Consider the following 19,795-nt stretch of genomic DNA (forward strand, 5'->3'; position numbering starts at 1 on the left):
TTTCCCTGCCTCCCCCATTTGACTACAGCCAGCGCTGGGATGTAGATTAGGCAGCTTAAAAGTTAGAGTGACCCCACTCCTCTGACTCCTGGTCAGCTCCTCGCAGGCCTGGCTGTGGACCTAATCCTCAGCCAATGGTGTCCTACCCCCAGCCTCAGGGAAAGGTGCTGAGGCATAGCGAGGGGTGCTGGAGGGGAGATGGGCCTCAACGTCCCCTTGCCTACTTGCCTTATGTCTGGTTTTTGGTCTGTTTGGCCTTTGATTCATGAATCTATAAAGGAGCCCAGGGACAAATCCCCCTCTCTGTGCCTCTAACGACAATCTGACTTAAGGAGGCCATGGGGGTTGGGGATTTGTGAGGACCATGCACTCTTCTGCATGTCCCCCTGAGATGGGAAGCCAGGGGCACTGGAGGCCCATCTGTGTGGTAGTCACTTCAGCTGTGAGCCAAGCATTTCCTTTTCCTAGAAGGAGGAGACTTCTGACTAGGTAAGGACCTGGCTGGTTTCCTCTTTCCTTATTCCCTCAGCCCAGGAGGTTGTGCCAACGCAAAGATGCCCTGGCCACCTATGGGGGTGGGTGCAGGGATTTCAGCTTGGGTCCTGCCCTAACCACCTTACAGCTCCTGGGCCACTTCTCAGCCTGATAGTGTCCCAGGGAACTTGGAGCCTGAAGTCAGGTCTGGTTGGGCCAGCTCTGTTGCCCATACGGCCTGGCTTGTTCTGAACTTGGGGAGGGAGGGGAAAGAGGGGCTGAGGGGCTGTACAACTGGGACAGGAGTGCATCCTGGAGTGTGTGAAGGTCTCTGAATTTGGGGGTGGCTTGTGTTTACAAGGTGAAGGGAGGAGACCTGTCCATGCCTCACAGAGGAGGGAGCATGCCCAATCATCTAGTGGCCCCAGTCTAGTGGTCTGCCATAACAAGCAAGTGGTCTGTCTGCCATAACAAGCAAGTGCCCTTAGGCATGTCAGCCTGGCTGTGCCTCTGATTCTCATCTGAGAATGTTAACACCTACCTCACAGGGTTGTTGTGAGGCCTGGAGCCAAAGCCTGCCAAGCAACAAGTCACTTTGTTGGTGAAAAGTGGCTACTTTCGTTGTTTTTGTCCTGGAGAGATGCAGCCATGCAGCCTGAGGCTGCCTTGCTGAGAAGGCAGGTGGGCTTCCCAGCCTCCCTAAGGGCAGGGCTGACCCACAGTGGGAGGAAGAGGGGTTAATCACTTGCCTTCCCCTCTGAGCCTCTCTCTTCTCATGTGAAATGATCTCTTTGTGCCTTTCCAGCATGGTCATACAGGGGTGCCTGTGATCTAGGTCAGTGAGTTCTTCAGCCTCTCAAAATCTGTGGGAAGTCATGTGTATTGGCTTGGAAGTGTGTGGGAGGGACTGCTGATGACCATGTTCCACTATACCCCAATCTCAGGGGAATCAACCCCTCTTACCCCACAGCCGAGGCAGGCTGGAGGAACCTGGATCCTTACAATCCTCTTCGGTCATTGCAATGTTCCATTTCTACAGATGAGAAAACCAAGGAGGCTCAGAGAGATTGAGTCACTTGCCTTAAGTTGCACAGCTACTGTGAGGCAAGTGTGGGGTTTCTGCCTCATTCCCCTAGGCCTCTCTACAGCAGGGGATGGCGATCTGCTCTGGGCTGCATATTCTTACAGTGTGAGTCCTTGGGCCTGGCAGTGTCCTCCCCATGGGCAAGCCTATGCCAACACAGTTCAGTTCTGGGTGCTACCGCTGTGACTGGGGAGGGAAAGCTCTTTTCCCTGGATAGGCCTGGCACTGAGAGCCCTCCTCACCCTGGGAAGGCTGCCTGGGCTGCAGCTGTGGACGTCCTCACTCACCCTGTTCTTGACCCTGGGCCAGGCTGCCTCTCTACCCATTAACTCCCAGTCTGCCCTCCAGTTCAAGAATCTAGCGGCCCTATACCTCCCAAGGGAGAGCCCTATCTTGCACCCCCAGGGGGGACCTGAGTCATCCAGGGGCCAGAGCTCAAGCTGGAGGATGGGGGTGGGAGACCTTGGAGAGGTCTTGGAGGACAGCATGTTCCCGCCAGCGAACTAGTCACGGGAGTTTCCAAAGCCGCGAGGCCGTCAACCCAAGAAAACACACGCTGGACCTGGGCTGGACCCACCTCCCAGATGAACCCTGAGTCCCCCTCCCCCACGCAGCTGCTGTAGAGGTATTTATAGCCTGAGCGTGAGGGGGCGAGGACACGCGCTTTATTTCGGAAGTGATAATTCCAGTTCCAGGTGAATGAACCCAGGAGAACCTAGCGTCCTCACCTCCACGGTATTCTGACCTCCCGGCCCCGGAGACATCTCATACTCCCACCCAGGCCACCTAGAGATGGCCCTTTTTAGTCTTAAGAATGTGGACCTAAATATGGAGTTCTTCTTTCAGGTCTTCCCCCATCCACCCCTCGAGTTTTCAAACCTCGGCTGCGCACCACCGAACCTCCACGCTTCCCTGCCGGCTGTTGGCCCCCACGGGCGTAGAAAACGCCATTCCTTTTCCGAGAGGAGGGAGCGCGGAGCGGCGCTGACCTCTAGTGGTCCAGGGTAGTAATGCAGGGCGACGGCCGCGCCTGAGCCGAGGGGCCGGGGCCGGGGCCGGGGCCCGGGCCGGGCAGCGGCGGACCGCCTGCGTTCTCATTCTTTTCCTCCCCTTACCCACCCAGTTCTGTTCCGTCAGGAAGGAAGCCCCGAAACTCGCTTCCCGGCGCCTCTTTGCATCGCTGGGACGCGAGGATAGCGCCTAGCAACCCAGGCGTCTGCGAGGAGCTGCCTTCCCGCCGGACTAGGAACCCCGAGGGTGGAGATGGAGTTTTGTCTTCTCACTTGGCACACCCTGTCCCCGCTCCTGCCACGGCCCTCATAGAGCCAGGCACACAGTTGACGTTTCTTCCATCTATCTGTCCGTCAAATATTTGTGGCGCACCTGCAAGGCCCGAGAGAAAAGGACACGATCCTGCCCTCCCTCACCCCGGGGCTCCCAGGCCAGTTCTGCGGCATGACTGTACTCACTGCCGGGACTGCGGGCAACCCCGGGTGGTGAGAGCGCAGAGGAGACCAAACCGATCTAGAGAAGAAATGGGGTCAGGCAAGCCCCCGGAGGAGGCGGGGATTTGAAAGACAAGTAGAAGTCAGCTCCGCGGAGGGGTCCGCGCCTGCAGAGACGGAGACAGAGCAAGCGCTGTGCAATTGGCTGCTGGGCTGGAGGGTGGGGCGAGGCGCTACCCCCTGCGGGCGCTAGGACGATGATTGGCCAATCGGGATCTGACATTTTGGCCAACTGGGCACCACGATTGAGTCCCCAGATGGCCCAGGGAGGGGACATCTGAGCAGAGCCTCCCCCTCCAGGCAGGTGCTGCACTCACTGGGAGTAGGGCTGGGGTCTCTGCGGGTCCTTCTTAGGGCTTCTCCAGGCTGCGATACTTCTTGCGCAACACGGACACCGGGTCCTTAAAGAGCACTGGGTCCAGACGAAGGCGAGAGGACACCAGGGGCATGTGGCCGAACCCTGCCGCCATCTGGTTCATGCAGTTTTGGTCTGCGTGCTGCGGCTCAGGCGCGGGTCCCAGGTCCCCAGGCGCCTAAGAAGAGGAGAAGCGTTGCAGGGTTTTCTGTCCTTCCGAATCCCCCTCTCCCCTGCCCCCTGCAGCAAAAGATTTGGATTAGCGAGTAAGAGGGGACCCTCCCTTTCCTTCCCCAGCCCTCCCAGTGCTGTGCCGGTCAGTCTTCCTCCATCCTCACCGGTAGTGATCTGGCTTCCTGATGCTGCTTCCCATAGGGCACCTTGATAGGGGGTAGCTTGGTGACTGCTGCTACTAGGAAGTTCATCAGGACGTCCACACAGGTGGGTGTTTCATCTGCCAGGGTCCTCAGAGCCTTGGGCAGGGAGTGGGTGAAGAGGGTGTGGTAATACCTGGGTGAGGGAGGAGGACAAGGAGAGGCTGCAGCTGAGTTCACCGCGCAAACTCGTCCTCCTCACCCCTGACCTCACTCTTCTTTTGATCCCACTCGCGAAGCCTCTTGCGAAAGCCTTGCTCCCCTTTCTGAGCCCTAGCCACTTCAGAGAGCTCCTACCCCAAGTCCACTGTTCTGTGCTCTGTGGCTAGTCTGCAGCCAATAATAGTGTACTTCCTGACGCTCCCTCACAGCTCCTTGCCCCGCCCCCAGCCTCTGAGGTCTGAACTGAGAGCCAGATTGAGGAGGGCGTCAGCTGGTTCCATCAAACACGGCAGCCCAAAAACAGCTTCTGGAAGGATAGGAATTAACCGGCCTAATGCCGCTCCAGGTGAGCCTTGCTTCATTCAGTAGCGCTCCTAACAACCTGGGCCCACCCAGCAGCCATTAAAAATATTCTTCACTCTGCAAATATTCACTCTACGGAGAATTCTCCGCGGACCTGGATAAATCTACAAGAAGTTCCAGGTTACACATATTAGATTTGAACATGTTTGAGGAACCCCTGTAAAGAGGCCCTCCAGAATTCAGTTCCTGCCTCAAGGCTGGGGCGCTTCGAGCAGCTTCTGGAAGGCCTTGGGTAGTCCCCAGCCCATCACACACATTTATTTATTTATTTTAACTTATTAAAATTTAGTTTTACACACACACATTTATAAAGCATCAGGACCATTCTCTTATCGCACTGCTACCAAAACCAAACACTGTCCATACAATCTGCTTGGCTCTGCTTAAAATAACACTAGCTACCATTTGTTGACCATCTGTGTGCCAAGCACTTCGTATGTTTTTCTCACCTGATTATCACACCAACTCTGTAAAGTGAATACGTTTTATAGGTGAGGAGACTTGCCCATCACACAACTGGGAAATGGCAGATCTGGGCCTTGAACCTGGATCTCTGAGCTCTAGGCTGACTGCTGTATTCACTCTTAGGCCACCCTACTCCGGGTTTAAAGAGGGGGTCTCTAGCCCTCTGATCCCCGTGCCAGGGCTACCATCTGTACCTATGATAGAAGGCAGCTGAGGTGAGGACCATGGAGAATTCGTTGGCCCTCTTGGCAGTGTAGCCCCAGCCATTCCGGGCCTCATCCCAAAAGTGGCTCCACGTCAGAAAACCCACCATTCGCTCTGGAAAGCTCTGCCATACCACAAAAGCAAAGTCCACCTGGGGAGATATGTAAGTGAGGTGCAAGGAAGGAACATCCAGAGATACGGAGGCAAGGCCAGCCTGGCTGAGGGGACTCAGGGGAGAGGAGGCAGGAGCATGAAAGTTTCCAGGGAATGCTTAGGGAGCTGGCGAAAAAGTTTTTTTTTTTCGAAAGAGTCCGTGGGAAGCTTCTATTCGATTTCTAAGGAGGAGGCTGAGTGTCTTGCTAGGGTGATTTAAAAAGCAGGAGGCTGGACCTCTTGACCTCTGGCCCTCCCAGCACTGGAAATCTGAGGGGTTGCCAGGGCCCTCTGGCTCTGTCCCCATCCACACTGGGCTCCTCTTGGGCTCAGCCCTCACCTCACTTGTGGAAAGGCTGCTGTGGGCATCAAGGCTGAGGATGGCATCGGTGCTGATGGCACTGTATGGGAAGAAGCGGTCACTGACCTGCAGTGGGAAGGAGGTAAGAGCAACTCAGCTAGGGAACACTCCCAAGCTCCCACAGTGAATACGAGTATGAGCATCTGCTAAGCATGAGTGCTATAGGCATGGCGTAGAAAGAAGGGCGGTGGAAACAGCAAGGCTGCCTGGAACTTGGACCTGAGGAACTCATTTTACCTCTCTGGACTTCAATTTCCCCTTAGGTAAAACAGGGCAGTTGGTGTCTAGGGGCCCTTCCAGTTTTGACATCCCAGGATTCCTCTCTTGTCATATTAGATGCTCATCTCAACCCTGGGAGGGGTTGTCAAACAATTTTTGTTTGAAAGAAACAGGTCCAGAGAAATGGAGGGACTTGCCCAGAACCACACACAGCAAGCATGTGGCTCACACCATCCCTCTGGCCCAAGTGGCTGCCATCTGTCCATGTGTCCTCAGGATACCAGGTTTCTGCTCTAGTCCTCATCCAAGACATCCAACGTACTCCTTCTGCCTTCCCCCATTTCTTTGGAAGCATAATTCCCAAGAGCCAAGGATGGAAGAGAATCATTTCTATTAGGCCTGTAGCCAAAACCCCATTTGATTTTTTTTCAGGCCCAGCTTGAAGTCCAGCTTTGGCTCATACTCAGGTAAATGCCCTCCCCAGTTCCCAGCCTTCCAGGGCTGAGCCCACCCTTCCATGCCCCTTTCCATCCCTCACCTTCCTGTGCCCTTCAATGACTATCAAGGGCACTGCTATCTCAGGCCACCTGAGTGGGGGTGGCTTCTCACTGCTCCAGAGAACCAAGACCTAGGAGGAAAGGGGGTGTTACTGAAGTCTGGGGCAGAAGGGGAGCAGATAGGTCCCAAGAGCGATCTTTCTCAGCATGAGAGAAGTATGAGTGAGCAGCTGTCTATGTGAGCTTGGTTGGAGCCAAGGTCCTTTCATTGCTGCCATGTTCTTGCCTCTGGGCTTCTGGAAGGCAGGAATTCCAGAGACACAAAGGTAGCTACCTGTGGCATTAGAACTCAAGAGAGTCAGTGGTAGTATTCCTAGCCTGGGCCCTGACCCCATGTCCCATCCCCATCTTCTCTTGAAGATTTTCATTCTCTTCGTCCTGCTCCTTTATCATCCTCAGCCCAGCTCAAGTGTCCTTTGTTGCCACTTCAGCTATGCCCTGGCTGAGGTCACTGCTTCTCCCCTCTGTGACTACTCAGGAGAGTAGCTGGCTTCTCTGGAAGTGAGATTTAACGATCTGTGTGCCAGGAAATGCTAACTGAATCTGAATCCCAGTGCGGAATCTTTTCTTGCTTTTTCTATGCATCCTCAGTGTCGAGCCCAGAGCCTGATGCTCAGAAAGTGACTGCTGGGTGAATAAGTGAATGAGCACATATGTTTACTTCTCCAGCCTCCCCAAGGGGCACCTGATTTTTAGATGGAGTCTTCAGTTTCCATGGGGAGGCAAAGAGGGGCACCAGGGAAGGTACAAGAAACTTGAGACTTAAAGAAGGCAGCAAGGGTACTTGAAAGTCCTCCCTGTGCCTCCTCACAAAATGTGTAGTTATCCTTGGGGTCTAGATGTCTTCAAGGACCCTGCCATGTCTTTTGTCCCCACCCTGGATCCCAAGACCCCAGCTGGCAAGGGGGCAGACCTTGGCACAGTGCTGGGATCCTGCCACCGCCTGGATGAGCTTCAGCGGGGGCTGGCCTGGGGCCTTCACCCAGATCAAGGCGTTGAACCTGCCTGCAGGGCGAGAGCCTGGGGGAATGAGACACAAGCTATTAGGGTGGGAGGGGACAGAACTTCCTGAAGAGTGACCTGAATTGGGGACCCCAGGAGTCAGCAGAGATGTTAGGGACTCAAGGAGGGTCTTGGCAGGGCTTTGTGGTTGAGGCTGGGATGGACTTGTGGAGAGTTGAATAGGGGACTTCAAGTTGTCCCATCCCCAGGGCATACCCTGCTGAAGGTAGTAGAAGGGGAAGTCCGAGGGGCTTGTGGAAAAGGTGGACAGGGCCAGGAGTGCCCCCGGGGGGCTGTTCCACAACAGCGAGGGGTGAGCAGATGCTCCAAGGATCCGATCCTGAATAATCTGCAAAGTGAGAGAGGGCTGTGCAGAGGGCGTGGCCAGGGTAGCAGTGGGTGGGGTCTGAGGAAGTGAGGACCCGACCTAGCCTGGCATCTCCCACTTCAGGCTATGGGATGTGTGGCAGCTGCAACACCAGATTGCTGGGGACAGAAGAGTTCAGATGCAGAAATCCAGAGGTGGCAGATTGCCGCCTTGTTCTCCTTCCTCATTCATGACAGATGTCACCAACCCCAGATCCAGAACCCCTCCCAACACAGCACCCAGGCAGCCATTGGAGTTGGCACATGCTTTGGAATCTGTTTGCTGCAGCTGTCCTTCTACAGGTGGGGAAACTGAGGCCCACACTGAGGAAGGAATTTACCCAAGAGCTCACAGCCAAGTCTCAGATTCATCCCAGAAGCATCTCAAGGGGGAAGCCCAAACGCAGCAGAGGTGGTGTCCAGAGAAAGGGGTGTGGAGAGGGGACAGGGACGAGGCAGGAGCCAAGTGCCAGGGCCCCACCAGGTGAGTCCCCCTCACCTCCAGAGTGGTATGGATGACCTTCTCCACTGAGGAGAAGTAGGTGTCCCACAGAAACTGGGCCTGCTGACGCAGGACCAGGACCCGCGTGGGGGGCATCTCCTGGAGGGCAGCCAGGACCTGGGGCACACAGGGAGAAAAGAAGTCATGGAGCCTTGTCAGGCCCTGACTGACCCTGGGTTGGGACAACTTGGGATTGAAGGTCTGGGAACCCGAAGCCCTCTCCCATCGTTCTCCAAATGGGTCAGCAACAGCCACCCTTGGTCACGTCCCAGGGAACATAGCAATCAAGAGTTCAAGGGTCACACAGAGCTGAGTTTAAATGCCATTTAGTAACTTTGTGACTGGATAAGCTACTTACCTCTTTGAGTCTGTTTCCTCAACTGTAAAGGGGATAATAATTGTACCTGCCTCACAGGGCGGTTGTGATGGTTAAATTGGATGATACAGAGTAAGTGCTTAGCATATTGTAGAGGCTCAATGAATGGTAGCCATTGCTATTAACCTCCTACACTATTCTTAACTTTTAAGTGGATTCAAGGCTTGCATATATGTTTTTCGGAGCTGACAAAATTAGTTTCATTAGATGAAAAAGTTGCTGTGCCTTTCGCTTTCCCACCCAAAGCCCCATGGAGGCACTCCAGTTTGTGTGTGTGTGTGTGTGTGTGTGTGTGTGTGTGTGTGACTGTTTTTCCAGAACTGCCGATATCTAATACTGTTGTTTTACAGAAAGCCAGAATAACATATCTTGATTAAGTTTTTGAAGCTAGTATTGAAGATATCTGTTTTGTTGACTTTCTTTTTTGGTCACAGAGGCAGATTGAGTCAATATTTTCAAAGAACAGAACCCAGCCTTCTTTGTAAGAAGTGACTTACTTGTGTGTGTGTGTGTGTGTGTGTCCTCTTAAATTGGGTATTTAAGCAATCATGGACCAGTGGGGCTAGGCCCATGGAGATCATCTGGTCTAACTTATCCCATTGTATAGGTGGGGAAACTGAGGCTGAAAGAGGCTCAGGATTTGTGCTCAGACTCCTCTGGATTCTCTGTCTTCATCTGATCCTGTGGGAGTCTCAGAAGCTGGGGCTGGAGGCAAAATCATGAATACACTACATAGATGGGGGTTAGGACTGAGGCCTGAGGCTAGCCTGGGAACTGAGATCCTGGGGTCCCTGGTATGTCCTGGGTCTGGTCTTCGCCCCTTGGGCAGGGGTGTCAGTTACCTGAAAGGGGAGCCGCTCATCAGCTACAATGGCCGCCTTGGTCCAATCGATGACCTCGGAGAAGGGCAGCTCCCAGCGAGGGCTGAGAAGCACAGGGATGCAGCCAGCCTGGGGGGCAGGGACGTTACTGCGGAGCCCAGTCCCACCCTGTGCACACTCACGCCCCCCTCCCAGTTGAGAGTCAGCAGCTGCTGCTATTGGGAGTAAGGAATAAAGAGGAGAGAAAAGTTGGATTTTTGGGGGGGCGGTGTGGTTCTGCAGAGAGTGAGGTGAATGTTGCTGCAGGCAGGCACACCCGAGTCCCAGAGTAGAGGAGTAAAGGGCAGCTCACGGCTCCTTCCCATTGGCCTGGGGTCCAAAGAATCCTGACATCTCAGGAGTATAGGGGGGCAGCGATAGGGGATGTCCAAGTTGGGGTCGTACCTGCAGAGTTTGGAGGAAGCGCAAGGCATCAGGACGGCGGCCAGGGATGAGGCAGAAGGTAGCATTGGGCAGCGTTGCCCCAGGGTGGGACCTAAGGAGGCACAGGAAGGGTCTAGTACACGTGAGGCCTGGGACAGCTGCCCCTTCTCCCACCTGGCTCCCTGGATGGCCCCCCAGCCCTCATACCAACACTGCCGAGTTCACAATGTACAAACCCACCATTATGTTCTCATATGTTAACAAAAACTCGTGCACATGCACAACCACACACTGATACACAAGCGCCAGCCTTACACCCGCCGTTCACCTACAGCTGGGCTAGGATGCAGGAGTCCCGGGTTCTGGCTCTGCCTCTGCCTTCAGTGGTCTTAGACACCTCCCTTCTCCTCTCTGGGCCTTGGTTTCCTCATTTCCAAAATGGCATGTGGTGGGACCTGACTTTCCAAGGCCCCATCTGACTTGGACATGCATGTGTTTGCCCGCCCACCACTCTGCCACACGCAGGCTCTCTGGCAGCCCTCACCTGAGTGGCCTCCATGCCCTGCCCTCCCCTGATCCCGAGAATGAAGGCCCATGAAAGGCTCCTCTGTCATGAGGTGGGCTGGGCCCCCAGCCTGGAACCACACAGGAAGCTGCTACCCAGAGGCCCCCTCACCCAGAGGACAGGCCTCCTCTGTTCCTCCCGCCTCCTCCCCCCCAGCTCCAGGGCCACACTCGGGCTGCAGGGGGAAGGGGAGTGTCACAGCCTCCTCAGAGCTACCTCCCTGGGCCTGCCCACCCAGGGAAGCAGTGCCGATGTCCTAGCTACTGGGGAAGAGCGAGGCAGGCAGGACCCCTGAGCTCACAAGCCTGCTCAGAGTGGGACTGATGAATAGGGCCTAGAGGGTCCTAGGACCCACATCCACTAGAGTCTATCTGGTCCTGAGTTTGAACCTTTAAGAAGCAGTCCTGGAGGTACTGAGTCTCTGACCCAGGGACTAGCACAGGGTCTCAGGAAGAGCTGGGCAAAGCTGGAACTAGAACAACCCCAGAGCTGCTGCTAGGGGTCTCCCAAAGGACCCCTGCCTGCCTTCTCCAGTGCTCAGGTGTCCACCTGGCTTTCCCTGGAAAAAGCCACAAGTTAAACAGCAAAACACCCTCTACCTCATTAAAAGCCACAGCACCAGTCAGCTACAGCCCTCCTCCTCCACCCCAGTAAAGCCTTAAGGGACTGAAGATGCCTAAGGTTAAGGCTTCAGAGAACCCAGGGACAAAGTACCTGCTGAATGAACTGCACCCCTCAGCCCCCATTAGCCTCCTCTGTGCCCTTGCATGTCCTTCCACCTCCGCCTGGAGCACCTCTCCCTGCCTTGCAGTCCGAGGAATCCCTTCTATTTGGTCTTAATGTCTAAGTGCAAACATTGCCTCCTCTGGGAAGCCCTCCTGATTTCTCCACAGGTAGCTCCCTCCTCTCTGCTCTCGCAGTCCCAGTGTGCACTGTAGTGGAAATGAGCCACGCTAACCTTTATTCAGCATGTACTTTGTTCCAGGTACTGTTGTGTTTTACATGCATTACCTCACTTCATTCTCACAGCAACCCTACAAGATGAGTATGTGCTGTTAGTATCCCATTTTTACAGATGAGGAATCTGAGGCCCCCCCAAGGTCACATAGCTTTGAAGTACAGGAGCTAGGCGGGCAGCTTGCACAGTCTGTCTCTGCTTAACAGTGTGTGTCATGACCAGTGACTTGTCTGTCTCTCCTACAAGACCAAGCTACTTCAGGGCAGGGCTGTGCCTCTGTCATCTCAGTATCCCCAGGGCCTAGCAGAGTGCCTGGAAGAGAATGGGTGCTCAGTGAATGCTCAATGTGCAATAGAGGGTAGACCCAGGACCGAAGGACCCAAAGTCTAAAAGGTCAGTTTCAGCGTAAATTCTAGTAATAGAGCTTGCTGCTAGTAGCAAGTGGGTGGCCTTGGGAGGTGGTGAATTCCCCATCAGTATAGGTAAATAAGCAGAAGCTGGATGAGCGTGCACATGTGTGTGTGTGTGTGTGTGTGTGTGTGTGTGTAAGGGTGTGTTATAGAGAGGTCATCACGATAACTGCCGATGTCTTAGGGTTCCGTGACAATGTAAGGTGCTTGCCACAGACACAAGGCCTCAGTGCCCAAGGCTGGAGTCAGTGTGGCTCAACGCACTTCTATATGCCCTAGGCACTTTGACCTTTGTGGCCCCATTGCCATAAAAAAAATTATAAAAATTATATTTGATAATTGTTGACATAAAATGAACATATTAATATGATACATGAAAACATTTTCTTCTACCTGAAAGTTCATTTTTTCCCTCCCGATTTTCAAAGAAATGAAAACATTTTCACGGGCCCCTAAAAGTATCGTGGGCCTTAGGCACTACACTTCCTGTGCCCAGTGGAAATGGGCTAGAGAACTTTAAAACATGGATTGAATTTATGTAAAAAAACAAACAAACAAAATACAGGGAGAGCATATGTACATGTTGCTTGCACACACACAGAGACCTCAGAAACGACACAAGAGAAACGAGAAGTGGTATTTGGCTCCAGGAAGGAAAACCAGGTGGCCGGAGACAGGGTGGGAGCGGGTTTTTACAGTATACCTTTTTTGCCTTTGGAATTTTGTTACCATGCGAATGAATTCCCTATTCATAAAAATCAATAAATAACAGTTTAAGCGGGTGGAGGCTTATTCCAAAGCAACAGGAGATTGTTTAACGAAGGTGGAAAAACATGGGCTTTGGAGCCAGAAGTGCAGGGTTTAGTCCCAACTCTGCTGCTGCCAAGTGCCTGATCAGAAACATGAGGGAGTCCGTGGTGAATCAAGGAGCTTGTCATCAAGAGCCCTTGGCTGGCTTCCTCCACCTCTGTGAGCCTCAGTTTCCTGCTCCCTGAAATGGGGATACAAGTACCTCTGTTGAAGGGTGCTTCAGAAGATTAGCTATGACTTATATATGGTGGCTGGCACAGCACCTGGCCCAGAGCAAGCTCTCCCCACATGTCCGCTTCCTCCCCTCCCCCTCTCCTGCCAGCTGAGTGAATGTGGGACAGCGGCAGGGCCTGTGAATCGCCTCTTTCTCTGGCGGGCAGTTGTTTATTCAGGCCACCTTCCAGGGGCTGGCCCTGTGGCCGTAGGCCTCCCTCTCTCACTCTGTCCCCGTCTGGCTCACTCAGGCAGCTGCCTGGCACTTCAGGGAAACTGAGGCTCACACTACCCCAGAGATTACAAGTCCTATTGCTTGCAGGTGGGCTAAAGTCAAAGAAAGAACTTCTTGATGTTCAGAGAACAATTAGAGCTTGCCAGGAGTTATGCCTTATAGATAGATAAAAAATGCGACTCAGAGGGTAGCCATGATGATTAGAAAACTTTAGCCAGTTTTGGCAAATTTTGGATCAATTCATAAACGTTTAGTGAGCACCTACCTGCTATGTGCAGCTATCTAACTTTCGGTGTCCAAAGAGGTTCAGGCTGCAATAGCTTTCAGATTCACTAATAACCAATTGCATTTCGCAGTAACTAAAGACCACTAAAAGAACTTCCTGTCAGCAAGAATAGCTAAATACTGAATCCAAAAAGTAATGTGGGGCACGGTGAGCAGAGGGAGAAGCTTGTCACCAAAGGTGAGCTCTGTCTGAGTTCTGAGCTTGAGGTGCCTGGGGGAATGCTGGCTTTTCGGATTATTGCCAAGGATGCCCAGTTAGGGATGGGTCCTGGCAGAAGGGCCTTGAGGGCTGACAGGGGCAATTCCTTTCTCACCCCTGGCTCCCTTTGGGGCTCCCTGGAGGCCATGTGCCTTGAGGAGGTAGAGAGATTTCATTCCCAGGAGAGTGCTTTGGCTGAGGGAAGCCCCAGAAGCCCCAGGCAGAAGCAGAAATGGAGTGTGGCCATCCCAGAGGGAAGTGGAGCCCAGAATAGCCCATGTTGTTCTAGCAGAGAACAGGGAGGTTCCTGAGGGGGGATGCAAGGGAAGGAAACCAAACTGACAGGTTCCCACTCAGGACTGCCCTGGGAAATGGGGAGGGAACCCTCTACTGAGGGGCCCTGGGCAACCTCAAAAAGACTTTCATTCTTGCCTGCCCAGTGTGACTTTGGATAGAGCTGGCCTCCTGTGGGAACTGTGCTTAGGGATTAACTGCTTTATCATCTGAAGTATGTCACCCCAACTTGCCCAGGTAGAGAGAAGTTTCTAAACCAGTTCTCCATGTCCCATAGACCCTGGTACCCCTTGTATGTACTCAGGACTCTCACTGGCAGTAAGTTCTTCTGTAGGTCTAACCTAATTCATATTCGCTGTAACCGAAGGCTGTTTCCTTGAGAAGTTGATCCCTAAAATTAGGCATAGAAGCAGCTTTCATCTGTGACCAGTTACTAAGCACTGGCTCTGGAGCATTTGATGGGGTTGATCATAAGCTCTTCATTAAAACTCAGAATTCTAATGCTGAAGGCTTTGGAGGCAGGCAATTCTGAATTAAAATACTAGCTGTGCTCTTTCTGGCTGGGTGGCCTCAAACAAGTTACTTAACCTCTCTGAGCTTCATTGTCTGGTACACAAACAAGGATGGCAGTTAGTATTATCTTCTTATAATTGTTATTTATGAAAGTGCTTACCATAGGGCAAAGCGCTATAAAAGTATATGTTAAATAAAACATTAAGGAAGGAGGGATTGGAATAGGAGAAAAGGAGTAAGTAGGAGTGAGTCCTGTTTTATGTTTTCAAAGATCCTCAAGGAAGAACTCCGAGACCTGTCTTGGAGCAAATCACCATCTTGGTGGTATTGCTCTCTGCTGTCTAACTTGACTCCCTCCTGCTGCAGCTGAGGCCTAAGTTGGCCAGGACTAGCTGATTCTCCCATCTTAACCCTGCCCGTCTCCCCCGGCCTCTGGGCTCACTCCCATCACAGAACCCCTCCCCTCCCATCCAGCCCCTGAGGGGAAAGGTCCACTTACTGCTCAGGTCCTCGGTCCTGCTCACAGTGCCCATCCCAGAGGCAGGCAGAGGAGTTGGTGTCTGCCGTGCGCCACCCGCCCCTCTCCTCTGCCAGGGCTAGCAGGGCCACCCCGGGGTGGGGGCTGTGCTGCTGCAGCTGGCCAGGAGCCCCACCTCGAAACGGGTGGGCTTCAGGGAGAAGCGGGAGGGCCACGTCAAAGCCAGGCCGGAAGGTGTCCACTGGGGGGCTGGCCTCGGCCACCATTGCTTGTCCCAGCTGGAAGTTCCGGGAACAGGAGGCTGGGTGGAGCCGGAGGACCAGGTGGTTCTTGCCCCCGTTCCATTGTGGGGCCACCGGGCTGCACTCTCCGGCCGGGGTGTCCGGGCTGAGGAGCAGGTGAAGGCAGGCCTCAGCAGGTCTGAGTGTGTGGTAGTGGGACCCCTCAATGGAAGCCAAGATCCTGCGCTGAGTCTCAGAGATGGGTCCAGCTGCTGGGTACGCAAATACCTTGAAACCAGCACCCCTGCACTTCGAGGTGTCAAAGCAAGTTCCCCAGCTGCAGCTGCCACTACGGGGGGCTTTCGAAGACTGAGGGGCATCTTCTGGGACCTTCTCAGGCTGGGAGAAACTCTGCAGGAGCTCTGCATCCAGCCAACGGGGCCAACCTTGGGGGCGCCTTGCCTGAGGTCTGGCGGGCACTGCCAGGCGGAGAAGGGGAAAGACTCCTAGGAGGCTGAGGAGCCAGGAGGCCAACAGTGCCAGCCAGAGGGACTTCCTTCTCCACGACTGCATGTGGCCACCCACAGCCAGCGCTGGGGAAGAAGGAGGAGCAGGGACCTGAGGGTGGGCCGCTGGAGCTGGGATCAACCTTCTAGTTCAGTGCCCTCATTGCAAAGATGGGGAGACCGAGGCCCATCGAGAGCAGGCTGCCTGTGTAAGATCAAACAGCAAGTCACTGACCAGACCCAAGGCCAGACAGCTGGCCTTCTCTTCCTGTGGTCAGAACTCTGCTTCCTTGGCCTTTGGACAACCAAGCCAGCCTTTGCCCTCTTAGTAGGGCCCCCTACCCCCTGTCCCTGCCCCTATTTAGGCTGACGCAAACCCTGTCCAAACCGCTAGGCCTTCTGCCCTCCAGGCTGCACCGCTTGACCTGGCCCTCGATGGAGAGGAGGACCGTCTGCCAGGCCATGGGGGACCCGTCAGGGCTCCCACAGGGCACAGGGCTGGAAGGAGCAGCAGTGGTCTTCCCAATCCTTCCCCTGCTAAAGCGGCCCTGGCCACCCCTGTACCCGCTGACAGGCAGTCCTGGGCTGCAGGCCCTGTGGCTGGGCTAAAATTAAACCCTGTGTCCCATGTGGGCTGTCGGGGTCAGCTGAGGTCAAGGCCTGGGTGCAGTCGGTACACCCTGCCTGGGTGCCAGGAGGGCTCTTGGTTCTCCTAGTCGTCTCTCACCCTGCCTCTGTCCCAGGTTCAGGAGGCTCAGTCCCTCCTCTCCCCGACCCATGGAAGCTGGCCCTGCACCCTCTGGCTTGGAGCCGTCACGGTGCAGAGGCCAGGGACGCTGCACCAAGCCCCAGCCCCATGGCCCCGAAGAAACCCTGCCGAAGTCTTCTTGTTCCCTCTCCAAGCAACATCTGGCCAGTCTGGATCTCTCTCCTAGAGGCGGCCTGGCTCCTCCCCGGCCGGCCCTGATTCGCTCCTTGCTGGGAGGCAGGGTCTCCACTTAACCCTTTCCAAACCAGTTTCCTTAACCGCTAACAATAATAACCAGGAATGACCACACCTCACAGTTTGCCACGAGCTCTCACAGCCTCTGTCTCTGAATTCTCACATAACCCTTCAAGGCAGAGGCTTATCACTGTCTTTTTTACACATGAGAAAAGTGAAGCTCAGAGAGAGGATGTTATTTTCCTAAAGTGACCCAGGCAAAAAGTGGCAAGGTGAGGATTTGAACCCTGAACTCCTGACCCTAATCCTTAGAGCTTCACAGTGGTCACCCCAGCTGGAGTTTCTGAGTGTGGGAGTGTGCAAATCAGATAAGGGAGGTGTTAAGTGGCTGTGGAGGGGCGGTATTAGGTAAGGTGCTCCTGCCATTTCCAGGACTGGTCTCTCTTTCTTCAGCAGCCCCCGCTGCAATCTCATCTAGCTTCAGCCTTTTCAGGCCCACTCCTGGCACCTCTCACTCAGGTGCACAGGTCTGCCCTTGCCTGGAGCTCCGCAGGGGGTGGTCTTGATGCTTATTCCAGGCCATATGGGAAGATCTTCATGAGGTTGAACTTGACTCTCCATTAGTCCATACCCATTGGGAGGGTTCTTTTGCTCAGTTCCTTGGTCTATGCTCTGTGAGGGGAGTCGAGAATGGGTGATGTCACCCAATGAGGAATCACTGGAGTAGTAGGGGAGATAGCATCCCGGAGCTCTGAGCACTGCAGTTTTTGTTTCATGGCCATGATAGTGTCAGGCTGCCTAGGGGTGTGGGTATCTGGGGGCTACCGGAGCCTAGAGTTGCTTCCTACCTGAGGTTCCAGGTGTCATATTGGCCAAGGTGCCCAGGCAGAAAATAGGGGCTAACATCACTGCGTTTGATCTGAAGTGTTCCCTCTTTGCACCCTGATTCTGTTTCCCTCACACCCTTCTTTTTCTGGGATGGGCCTGAAATCTCCAAAAGGAATGCATTTAGTCCTCCAAGAGGAAAGAGCCTGGTGCTCTATATAGTGCTGTGGTTAAGAGCACAGTTCAGGTGCTGTTCAGAGGGAGGTGAGATGACTTGTCCAAGGGGCACCAAGCTTCCAGCTGGGGTAGATCAGGACCAGGACTTGGCTTTTCCCTCCTGTACCCATGTTCTTCCTGCTGTACCACCATCTCTGTTCAGGAAGAAAGAAGACACTTGGAGCTCCAAGAGGTGATCACCGTGGAAACCCATCTGCTGCTTCTTGTCTGCTGCTGTTTGTTCCTCCAGCTCTGAGCTGTCTGGGTGTCTCACTGCAGAATTAACAAGTGCAGGAGGCTGGAGGCTGCGGGGTCTCAACTCCCACTTGATTGAGCACAGATAACTCCAAATCATAGTGAATCCTCACCGGACCCTGTTATGTCACTCAAGCTTCAGCTAAAGTGAGTGGCCCCTAGGTACCACCAGGATGCAGAGCAATTCCTGCCCATAGTGGATAACCCACACCTGGATCCCACTTCGGGGAGGGCCAGGGGAACAGCCCCGGGTCCCAGGGATGGGAGTGGGGGAAAGCAGTTCTGGACTCTGTTTGTCCCCCAGGCGATGTGTGTGGCTTTGGACAAGTCACACCCTTTTTCTGGGGCTTCAATATCTCATCAAGAGCCTAACAAGGCAGCAGGACTAGCCTTTCAGAGCAAACAGGTCTAGAATTCTTACTCAGAAGTGATCCTGATACAATTCAGAAGGTCAATCCTTCCCTTTCCCATCCTTTCAACATTTGACTTTTTTAAGGAAAAGTATACAAGACATGGAAGTGAGGCGATGAGGAGACTGTATGACCTTCATCAGTCCCCTGAGACATCATCTGACAAGCCCCCAAGGGTCATGTGATGACTCCCTATGTATTTGGGCCCAGACAATTTATAAGTCTGAGAACTAAGATGCTAATTTGTAGAAAACAGATAAGATACAAATGATTTTTGTCCGATAGTGATATAAATGATTTCTGAGATTATATATATATATATATAATCTCATTACGCATTTGTATGATAATTTTTTTAAACATTTAGGAGAGTATATATAATTTGATAGCTCACTGAGCCTCATTTTCCTCTTCTGTAAAATGGGGAATTTGAGGGAGTTGCTGACACATTTGCTGGCCCTGCCCCAAGCACTACTGAGTTTTTAGATCCACGATTTCAGTTAAGCCTCACAGGCAGTGAGTAACAGAGCTGGATTTGAACCACTGCATCACAGGGGCCTAATTCTTGCTTCACAAGTTTATTGCGGGGCTGGCTGAATGACATATGAATGAGAGAACACATGGGAAGGTGCTTGGCAAGCTGGACAAGTATGTACACGTGTGAATAATTATAGTCAGCCCAAGGCTACCTTCTAACCAGCCACACCTAGACATAGCCCAGGATCTGGGCTCCTGTCCCATGGGAGATGGGTCTCTGTTTCCCGTAGGGTGGGTTTCTGTTGTCCAGAGAAAGACAGATAGGATGGAGGGGAGCAGGCATTGCTGGTCCAGCCCCTCACATACAGGGTATGGTCCCAGCCTGAAGCTGCAGAATGAGCTTTCAACCCTGGTCCCTCCTTTGGGGGCTGTATTCCTGGAACAGTGATCTGGGGGACAGCAGGACTGGAAAGGCTAAGTAAAGTAAATTTTAAACCCTGGTCTTGAAATCATTCTGTACCTTCCTGAGTATGTCAACCTGAATTAGATCTTCTCTGAAGGCTCCAGAAGCCACGCCCAGCCTCCCCTAAGTTCCTGGACACCCTTGCCAGAGCAACCCACACCCAGACAACTTCACCTCAGCCCTGGGGCCCAAGGGGTTAGTCAATGGGACCAGCTTGGCAAATGTTTACCTAGCAGTCAGATAATTATCAGCCTGCTTTCCAAAGCTGCTGTAGGAAGATTTATTTCTCCTCTCCTCCCTCCCCAAGGATGCCATTTGGCAGAGTAAACACAGCTTTCTGTTGGCTCTTTGAGGAGATGCCTGGCAGAAGGTTGAGAGCTGAGGGCAGGGATCAGGCCCAGAGCTGGGTTCTGAGGAGGAGATGCAGGGGGTTCAGTCCCATTTCTCTGTGAGTTGGGCCCCACCTCAGGAGCCTGGCCTAGACTGACATTCCTTATAAAAAGGCTGGGTCCCTCACATGCATCACCTCATTTAATCCTCATGACCATCAGAAGAGCTAGTTGCTCTTATCTCTGCTTCTGGATTAGGGAAAAAAGATGCAGACAGGTGAAATCACATGTCTAGGGTCACCCAGCTAGTGAGTCAGGAGACCTTTTAGGTATTCTCCTTGTATTTACTCTTTGAATCCTCACAGCGACCCTGTAGGTAGGTATTATTATTATTTCCATTTTGCAAGTAAGGAAACTGAGGCTC

At 53.4% G+C, this 19,795-nt stretch overlaps 1 protein-coding gene across 1 annotated transcript; it reads right to left on the reverse strand.

Moving 5' to 3' along the window:
• Nucleotides 1-3,405: 3,405 nt before the first annotated feature.
• On the reverse strand, nucleotides 3,406-15,520 carry EXTL1 (exostosin like glycosyltransferase 1). The gene is made up of 11 exons (XM_006924400.2): nucleotides 14,748-15,520; nucleotides 9,788-9,878; nucleotides 9,365-9,472; nucleotides 8,144-8,263; nucleotides 7,495-7,627; nucleotides 7,190-7,296; nucleotides 6,258-6,347; nucleotides 5,480-5,566; nucleotides 4,977-5,137; nucleotides 3,757-3,928; nucleotides 3,406-3,596 (listed from the first exon to the last, which is right to left on the reverse strand). Exons 1-11 carry the CDS (start codon nucleotides 15,518-15,520, stop codon nucleotides 3,414-3,416), a joined length of 2,025 nt encoding a protein of 674 aa, XP_006924462.1. The 3' UTR covers nucleotides 3,406-3,413.
• Between the last annotated feature and the right edge of the window lie 4,275 nt (nucleotides 15,521-19,795).

Source organism: Pteropus alecto, unplaced genomic scaffold (genome assembly GCF_000325575.1).
Source record: "Pteropus alecto unplaced genomic scaffold, ASM32557v1 scaffold39, whole genome shotgun sequence".
NCBI lineage: Eukaryota > Metazoa > Chordata > Mammalia > Chiroptera > Pteropodidae > Pteropus > Pteropus alecto.